This window comes from Danio rerio, chromosome 22 (genome assembly GCF_049306965.1).
Source record: "Danio rerio strain Tuebingen ecotype United States chromosome 22, GRCz12tu, whole genome shotgun sequence".
Classification (NCBI taxonomy): Eukaryota; Metazoa; Chordata; class Actinopteri; order Cypriniformes; family Danionidae; genus Danio; species Danio rerio.
Genome location: NC_133197.1, coordinates 13,207,119 through 13,217,500, shown reverse-complemented (window position 1 = coordinate 13,217,500; position 10,382 = coordinate 13,207,119). Strand labels below are relative to the sequence as shown.

The following is a 10,382-nucleotide window of genomic DNA, read 5'->3' as shown; positions in this document are numbered from 1 at the left end:
ACCAAAATACACCTTCAGAACACAATATTGAGACATTTTTAGGTAAACTCCGAGAGCTTTCTCATCCTCCATATACACATAGTGTCCAGAAAAGTAATTTCAAAATCATTTTTAAAGCATGCCATTTCCCTTCAGTGGTTCAATTGGAATAATGAAGCGACAAGAATACATTTGTGCCCACATAAAACAAAAATAGTCAACAGTTTCTTCTCCTCAGTGTATATTGTATTATTGTATATTGCACACATTCACCCGTGTGAGACTTAAACTTTAAATAAAGCACATGCACATTTGAAGTTTATTAAGTCAAGCCCCGGTCAGATCCAGCCTGATCTAACAGGGAAACGTATGTATTTTATGTTTTGTCAGTTTAGTGGCTGATTCGTTCGAAAAATGTACGATTTTAAAAAGGAGGCATGGCACCAAACCCCACCCCTAACCCCAACTGTCATTGGGGAATGAGCAAATTGTACTAAATTGTATGAATTAGATCATACAAATTCCTACGAATTAGCCACAAAATAAAAAAGTTATGAATTACCGTGAGATTGCTTTTGGTCAGATCACACAATTTTTATTGTTGGTTACGAAAGTCACTATGTCAGATTAGGTGATTTTTTTTTTTTTTTTTTTTTGTTATTGATAAAATCTTGACTTGCCGTGAGGTACAAATGTGCTAGACTACACATGACTTCACGATTGTTACGATAACCAGCGATCATTCTCTGGAGATCGCTGGTTTCCTCTTTCATCATGAACTTCACTTCCGCATTCCCCAGGACTACATTTTCATACATGCACTTCTTCCAATCACGCACGCCTGGTCACTCATCTTCCTGATTACATCACCAGCTGTAACCTGTCACAGACTGAGATTTCACACAGTATTTAAGCAGCACACACACTCATTCACTTTGCCGAGTCTTGTCTACTGTTTGGTGACATTTCTACGCGTTTCTCCCGATCTTGTTTCTCCGTGTCTGTACCTAGCTTTGTTTTCTAATTATCCTGTGTAGCCGCCTGCCTTTCGACCTTTTGCCTGTTTACTGACTTCGACTCAGGATTTGTCCGCATATGCCTGTTCATACCTGTTTTGACCATTGCTTGCCTGACCTTCGAATAAACCTGCATTTGGATCTTACCTTCAGTTGTTTGTATCAATCCCAATCACAACAACGATCAGTCATCCCGTGAAGTCTACGATACGCGTTATTTCTCAAAGCAGTCACAAGTGTTACTAGAATGCTATTTATTATTTCAACTTCACTTTTTTTAATCTTATTTCAATCTCAATAAACACTGATGCTTGCCAACAACTAACTACATTATTTAAGGACATTCGTTGCAACATGGATGGCATCAAACTTATGATTCCTTTTTAATATTAAGATTTTTTTTTTTTTTTTATCTAAATGTATATTTTATCGCTGTGGGTCTCTTAATAAACACTTTCGCCTGAACTTGCCGCGAGTGAAACGAGAAAACGAAAGCAAATAAGCAGCATCAAGAAAAAATCAGATGCTTAAGGCTTAATCTTTAAAATAATGACATATTTAAAAGTAGCAAATATATAACTGAGAGTTGTGACACAATCACAGTGAAGCATTCATTAAATCCTATCCACCTAAGGACTTGCTATAATTTTCCTCCTAATTTTAATGTATTGGTCAGTTATCTATAAACAAGAATAACGAATAACATTTGAGGTGATGCGAAACAAGTCCGCTATATGAGCCAAAACACGAATTGCCGTGAGATTGTGTTGGTTTGTTAAATAAAATAATAATCTAGACTAAATAAAATTAAAGTGAAATATTTAAAGTTTCAGAGAAGCTCGTATTCAATGTTAATGACAAATTTGAATAAGCAAAAAATGCTTTTGCAATGTATTCGCTGCACTGAACATGTTACCAGAATACCTGGGAAGAACAAACTTTGTTGGAAAGATGAGAGAACTCAGAAACTTGTTGTGAGAATGGAGATGTCTGCATATTTGTGTCAGTCTGTCAGATAAATTTGCTATTTACAGCAATTTTTTATTGCTAGTTATAACCAAGGATTGATCTTATCCACCAGTGACCCACTCATAAATATGCAGCCTATTTTTTTGAATACCTGCATTAACGGCAGCATCCACTGTTAAAACCGAGAAGTGATGTGCTCTCATTGCACAGTATCACCCACTTGATCGAACTTACTGTGAGGTAGAGGTTTGCTTTCCCACAGCTGTACTACGAAAGCGCGGAACCCAACCAGATTTCTTGCGGTGCGGGAATAAATATCCAAATAAAGTGCGGGAGCAGTTGGTAACTGGTGTAATTTGAACGGGAGCGGGCGGTCTAACAATATCGCTCTCGACTCCCGAGCGAGCGAGCACGCATATGTATGTGTGTGAATGAGAGAGCGTGATACTGTGTTTAGCTCGATTGTTGTCGTGTTTGTGTGTGTGTGTGTGTGTGTGTGTGTGTGTGAATGAGAGCGAGAGCTTGCTGCTGTCTATGTGAGTGTGTATGTGTGTGAATAAGAGAGCGTGATGCTGTCTGTGTTTCACTTACTGTGTGTGTGTTTATACAGAAAGCTTGTTATAGGACTCTGGGGGATAATCCTGGAGGTAATCCCGTAAGCGCGATCGGGCGTGGCGGGTAGAAAACGGGGTGGGTCAGGCTGCAGGACAACAAATGCTGAATATAAGCCGGAGCGGTCTGGTTCGAACTAAAACCAGGCGGGAGCGGAATTCAAAATGTAGTCCTGTGCAGATCTCTACTGTGAAGAACGAGAAACAGATTAAACAAGCTAGACTTTCTGTGATGGTGTCGTGAGGTGTCGTAGGCATGGTATTGGTTGTCGTGAACTACAGTATGCCACATTACATGAGAAGAATCTTGTGTCACGATACCCATTTGTCATTAGTGAATCCCCCTAACACCCTACATCAAGGAAATCTGTTTTCTGCCAAAATAGTGACAAATTCATGTGATCTGACCGGGGCTTAACCCGACACACATAAATAGCACCTTTGTGAGCGTGTCCCCTATACTGACACTGAGGAGAAGAAACTATTGAATTAAGTTATTTTTGTTATTTAGAAATCATCTGAAAATGAGGAATGCAGCACTCGGGAGTGTTTTTTTTTTTTTAACACTTACTCTATGTGCTGTTGGGGATTTTTTTATCCACTCTGGGGTGATTTTGAGTCTTAATTTGGCCACAGCTTTCTCTGTGTTTCCGCAAATGGAGTGATTTTTGGTGACAAATCTTATATTGATGCTTATTTTGGGAGAATGATTTAAAAATAATAAATAAAACTCAACAATAAAATCTACAAATTGACTACCGATTTGTTATGTTTGTGGCTGTTTTTGGCCTATTGACTTTCATTATAATGTCATTTTTGATGGCACATCTGGAGAGCTCAGGATAAGTATCTCCAGGTGGTAATTTGCATGGCTGCTGTTCATAACAAGAGATGTTAAAAATCAATCAAGAAATGAAGTGATATAAATGAAAATAGTAGCTATAGAAACAAATATGTAAACCATATGAGTATTTGGTGCATTAAGACAGGAGGAGTGTGTCCTACAGTTGGTTGTGATGCCCACTTACCTGCATGGAGCACAGTCATGCATCATACTGTTATTCGATGCAATGTGTCTACTCTGTAGTAAAAAGATAAGTCTTTTAATCTAGTTTTCAACTGAGAGAGTGTGTCTTAGCCTCAGACATTATCAGAAAGGCTATTCCAAAGTTTAGGAGCCATAAATGAGAAGGCTCGACCTCCTTCAGTAGACTTTGCTATTCTGGGTTCTACCAGAAGTTTTGAGATCTTAAAGAGCGGGTTGGATTTTAACAAGACCAAGGGACAGAAACATACATGACATAAATGGAGTCAATTAACCTCCTCTAGGTTAAATAACAGTATTCATGTAAACTTTCTACTGTAAACAGAAGCTCACAATGCTTGCCCCGCATCCGAGTTGTTATGATTGGTCCACACCTTTGGATCTAATATTAATGTGCTGCGCCGCATGTAAATGTTGAAAGGCTTTTAACTTAAAATGATGTCTTTAAAGAGTGGAGTTCATGTGTGAGGTGATGAGAAAGACGTGAACACAATGGATACACATTTCCATCTGTGATTTTTCAGTAGTATTACAGCACACTATTGTGAGCCACTTGCTAGTAGCATTTGTTGTTTGCTTTTGCTATTATTTGGACGTTGAAGCTCTGACTCGTGATGTTATCAGTTTCTTAGAGCAGGGTTTCTCAACCTATTTCACTTCGGGACCCACATCCTTCTCCGAACATTTTTGAAGGCCCACCTCTGACATTTTTTTGATTGTCTAGAGAAAATGCTTATTTTAAACCTTTAGTTATTATCAAAACATTTACTTTGCTTATACTATTATTATCTTCTTTTTCTACAGCATATATATATATATATATATATATATATATATATATATATATATATATATATATATATATATATATATATATATATATATATATAACGGAATTACTATTACTGACTCTATTTTTAATGGAGACGATCAATAGATGAATAAACCAAAAATTGTAAAATACATTAAAAACTCTCTAAGTCTGTTGAAACATTGATCTGAAGGCTGTTGGGTTTTTAGGATATTTGGGTTTTTAGGATAAGTCGCTGACAGTAGTGTACAGCTGTTCATTAAAACATCACCGCTAGATTCTCCTGTATGGGCGGACATCCGTTATAGCATATTTAATAATGAAATTAAATAATTATAGTACAATAGTTGCGTATAGCGGCCCACCTGCAGGATTGCTGAAGCCCACTAGTGGACCAAGGCTCACCAGTTGAAAATCCCTACTTTAGAGAATAAAATATTAAAATATTACCTTTAACCCATGCCTAAATATTGAGTAAATCGAGAGAAACTAAGAAATGTTAAGCACTTTTCTTACTCGTGTCCCCAAAGTTGTATATATATATATATAATGAATACAATCTTCTCTCTCTCTCGTAATTAATATTTGAAAATCTGTGTTAAAATTGCAAAAACACTGTCTAAGTTGAGGATAAATCAATAAATATTGCCTTAAATTAGCTTCTGGTGACGCTTTCTTCAAAAATGGAAACAAAACCTATGCAATTATTTCAAAATACTAATTCAAGTTCAAAAGCTTTATTATGAAATGGGTAGTTTTGGTCCTTGACTCTGATTGGTTGATGTCTGTGTTGCAACCACAGCTATTGATGAGGAACTACGTTGTTTAGTGGAAGAATAATGTTTTACAACTATTTCATAAAAGCAATAAACCCTATTAAGCTACAGTTTACAGTAAATTTATCACAGCTAAAGGTGTTTTATGTAATAATTTCTCTGTTTTAAATTCACTATAAACCACTGCTTCTTGTGGGTTATTGCTTTATTATATACTGTTGAAGGCCGTTTTTTCCTGCTTGTTTGTGTGACGTAAAGCATATAACCTTATGTTTCAGGGTAACGTGAGCTTCTCGTGCTCGGAGCCGGTTCTGATCTCCTCCACCTTTTTGAGCTCCAGCAGCAGTTTTCTGGCTCTTCCTCTGGACTCGGCTGCAGAAACGCTGTCAGTGAGCCTCCAGTTCAGGACGTGGAATCGGGAAGGCATGTTACTGTCCGTTGGCCTGGGGAAAGATTCTGAGAAACTGCTTTTGCTTCTCGTTCATGGGCAGCTGAGACTCTCGCACCACAGATCAGCACTGCAGAGCTCTGATATAGTCATTGGTGAGACTTTTACTAGTGTGCCTGTGTGTGTTTGTGGAGCTTGACTTGTGTGGTTTGAATCTACAAATTTTTGGGTAAAAAAACTTTCCTCTAATTAAGTAATAAAAATAAACAATGTTGTATTTTAAATACTATTATTCTAATAGTAACAATAATAATAATAATAATCATAATAATCATAATAAAAATAATGATAATAATAATATTAATAATAATAATAATAATAATTATTATTATTATTATTAATTTATTATTAATATTATTATATATGGTATTTCTATTTTTCTTATTGTCTCTTATAATAATATTAATAATTATTATTATTAATTTATTAATAATATTATTAATAATAATATTATTGTACATTATATTATTAATATTATTATTAATTTTCTTATTATTGTTCTTATAATAATAATAATAATAATAATAATAATAGTAATAATAATAATAATAATTATTATTATTATTATTATTATTATTATGGAGAGTTAGTTGTGTGATTAATTTAATTGTTTAATTTTTAACAGCATATTATTATTATTATTATTATTATTATTATTATTAATTATAATAATAATATTATTATTATTACTACTACTATTATCATAGTTTTGTTGTTTTAATAATAATAATATTAATAATAATAATAATAGTAACAGTAATAATAATAACTCAATCCATTATTTTTTTTATTTTATAACAACAATAGTAACAATAGCAATAATTAACTGCTGCTAACTCTACAGTAAAACTGTATTTATATTATATTATATTATATTATATTATATTATATTATATTATATTATATTATATTATATTATATTATATTATATTATATTATATTTTTAACAGTATTTTTATATTTCTGAAGTCATTATGAAGCATGATGTCGTGATGTCACTGCGTTAATGTAATTGCCCCTGGTGTGATGAATACAGTTGTTAAACTTATTCTAGCATATTAGCTTGGTTTTGCAAACTGGGCCTAAACTATACTCTGTCTAAGCTGTCCTAAACCTAAATTAGATTGAAGTTAAAGTACATTTAGATAATGTTCATAAAAGGGCTATACAAATGGGTATAACATTCCCATAAAAAATAAGATCAGTGAGTGCAACTTTATTTCAATTGAAACAGCTCAGATTTATTATTCAGTCTGATACAATAGACTCAAACCTACTCTGTGAAACCAGGGGACAATCATATAACATAGCCACTGGGGGGTTTCCGTCACAGAAAATCACTGTTGATAACAAACGCCCCTTTCATCTAATTAAAATTATCTCATATTAGAAACAACAGATGTGAAAGGAGGGTTCCTCTGAGGGATAAATATACAAGGTCTCACTCTTGTCTTTGCAATCTATATCTCCAAAAAACAACAGCGTGAGCAAAAATCTAATCCCCCCCACGTATGCGCACATGTGCCCCAAAAGCGTTTTCGTCAAATTCAAACAGGATTTTGTAGTTGTAAAACGCTCTCTGGCTGGCACACCTGTATGTCTGCTGAAGCTGAGGTGGCAGGATGCCAGTCGCAGGCGGCAAACTGAGTCTCTGCATGTTTCTCTCAGGGGGGGATGGTTTGAGCTTTTCGGCATTGGATCAAATCCCACGGTGTTTTTTAAGAACAATTTTCCATTTGTAGTTGAAACAATATGTTATATGAAATATTATCATGGAGAGTTAATTGTGTGTCTTTTAGTGATTTTATGTTATTGTTAGTAACAATAGTTAAAATTTTAAAGATTGTATTAAGATGTAATTTATATATTCATAACTTTACACTGCTATTAATAATAATAATAATTATTATTATTATTATTATTATTATTATTATTATAAACAAGCAAATAAATAAATAAATAAATAAAAATCTTCATTTATTTTTTTAATAGTATCAGCATGTTATGCAAATGAAAATATTGCAAATAAATAAATAAATAAATCAAAATCTTGATTTATTTTTATTAGTATCAGCATGTTAGGGAAATGAAAATATTACAGAATACGACATGATGCAAATATATGTTGTACTGCAATCATTAGTTTATTATTACTTTTACTAGTAATAATAAATTTATATTAGAATAACGATACTAAAACAGCTACTAATACTACCACAAATAAAAAATAAATTATTATTATTATTGTTGTTGTTGTTGTTCTTATTTGTAACAATATTAAGAGTAACTTTAATTACAACATCAACAGTTTATTATTATTATTATTATTATTATTATTATTATTATTATTATTATTTTTGTGGATGGTTAATTGTTTGTCTTTTTATTATTATGAGCACTAGTTTTATTGTTATGGAATCAATACTGTGTATTATTGTGTACAATCAATATTGTGTATTTATAACAAAACAAAATATTGCTGTAATTTAAATCATTCATTTATTACTAGTTGTAGTATTTTGTGTAGTATTAATACCAATATAATTATTTTAAATGCAACACCTATCCCGGTGCAATAAGGTGCAAGATGTGTTTGGCGCGATTTGTTGTTATTTTCAGATCAGTGCAACCTTAATAGCTTTTTTCAGTTACTGACAATTTGCAATTTTATATGGTTATTATAATTAGCATTAGATTTATTAAATGCATATTTATATTTGTTTCAATAAAAACAAGTTTGGATTTGTCCACCTGCGGGGTTTGGAGACTATTGCATCACTATATGGGGTAAAAAAATAGGACATGAGTGATATAACTCAGTTGACCACACTTTGTTTTTATTGTTCATTTATTCGTTTGCTGGAAATTAAGACTGAATTTATAAATAGTTTTGAAACAGATCTTTGCCCTTAACAAACAAAATTAAATATGTAGGGTAATGGATGTCTTCAGTGGAGTATACAACACCCTTTCCTAATCCACGAAAGTAAAGGTGTAAAGAGTAAAAATAAAGTAAAGAGAAATTAAAGGGGTCGAAAGGAGGAGGCTTGTTCTTTATCCTTATGCAGATGGTCTGTTTAACTGTTTTCTCGCGAGTAAGACATTCAATTTTCCACTTAAAGTCGCTATATAAATAGCAAATACGCCATGGCATGACACAACAGACTCTTAAAGGGAATTAGAGATGAGACTGATTGGTTTAATGCATGTTACATTTAAAACACACCCATAACTCATTAAGAAAATAAGCACAACCCTGTTAGACAATGCTTCGGGGCGCAAATCCTAATTTTCCCTCCTTAGGATAGCAAAAGTAGATTCGGACACACTCTTAATGCTTTTATGCCACGAACTTTAGACTTTGCGCCTATATCGTTAACATAGAGCCCAATATTATTATTATTTTTACTATAACATGTCTTCTTTTTTACTGAAAGCTAGTCACTCTGAGCAAGTCACAAACAAACAAACAACAGCTTGAATGAAATCCAATCCCACTTGTGCACAATTTTACTCAAAGAACCCTCTCTGGCAGGCCCACCTGTACACCGGCTGAATTTGGGATGAAGTCTCTGCACGTCTCTCTCCAGGGGAAAAGAGTGGATTCTCTGCCAGTTTGACATATGCAGATTAACTCGTTGAGCTCCAGCGCACAAAGCCCAGATCTGTCAGTCACTGGGCCTGATTAATGCACAGCGTTTGAGGCGTAACACTCGCTCTGTGTTTTCCTCTGGCAGGTCAGGCTCTGAGTGACGGTCAATGGCACACGCTGTCCATTAGCATAGCAGGTTACCAGGTGTCGCTGGCGGTAGACGACGAGCCTCCGTCCACCATGCAGATGAAGGAGGTTGCGCTGCCGGGGAAGAGCCTGCTAATTGGAGGTAAAGGTTTTTTTTTTTTGTTGTTTTTTTTGAAAGCATAATTGATGGGAAATGGATTCGCGTGGGCTGTGATCATGTCCACTTTCTCTGTTCTTTAGGAGTTATTGAAGATTATAAGGTCCATTAGTATCATTTTAACAAAAAAAAATACTTTAAATTTGCTGCAGATAAAAATCTGTAACCTTTAAATACTGTTAATTAAAGACAGTTAAATGCTGGTCATATTTACTAGTCTACTAGTTTTGATACTTTTTTCCGTTTTACAGTTGTGCAGTAATTTTGCAGTAAAGTACTGGCAGCAATAATTTACTATAATTGTACATTTTCAGTGCTGTTTGATTGGCTGTGCTGTAAATTTACAGTAAAATTCTGGCAGTGATGAGTCTATCGATTTATCGAAACTTTACAGTCTAAGTACTGTTTTCTGTTTTATGGCTGTGCTGTAATTTTACAAGAAAGTACTAGCAGCAATGGTTCCAGTGATTTATTGTAATATTACAGGTTAAAATACAGTTATCGCTTTAATGGCTTTGCTGTAATTTTACAGTAAAATACTGGCAGCAATGGTTGCAGCGATTTACTGTAATTTTACAGTTTAAAATAAAGCTATGATGGCACAGTGGGTGGTGCTGTGTCCTCACAGCAAGAAGGTCGCTGGTTCAAGCTTCGGCTAGGTCAACTGGCATTTCTGTGTAGAGTTTGCATGTTCTCCCTGTGTTGGCGTGAGTTTCCTCCGGGTGCTCCGGTTCCCTCCAAAGTCCAAAGACATGCGATATGGGTGAATTGGATACGTTAAATTGTTTGTAGTGCATGTGTGTAAATGAGAGTGTATGGGTGTTTTCCAAT

At 34.2% G+C, this 10,382-nt stretch overlaps 1 protein-coding gene across 6 annotated transcripts in view; it reads left to right on the top strand.

The window, feature by feature from the left end:
• cntnap5b (contactin associated protein family member 5b) overlaps nt 1-10,382 on the top strand; it is a 179,167-nt gene that overhangs the window by 120,208 nt on the left and 48,577 nt on the right. For all 6 annotated transcript variants that reach the window (XM_009296210.5, XM_073937421.1, XM_073937420.1 and 3 more), the window contains 2 exons: nt 5,486-5,750; nt 9,393-9,536. In XM_009296210.5, coding sequence (XP_009294485.1) covers nt 5,486-5,750; nt 9,393-9,536 — 409 coding nt within the window. The remainder of the gene's footprint in view (nt 1-5,485; nt 5,751-9,392; nt 9,537-10,382) is intronic.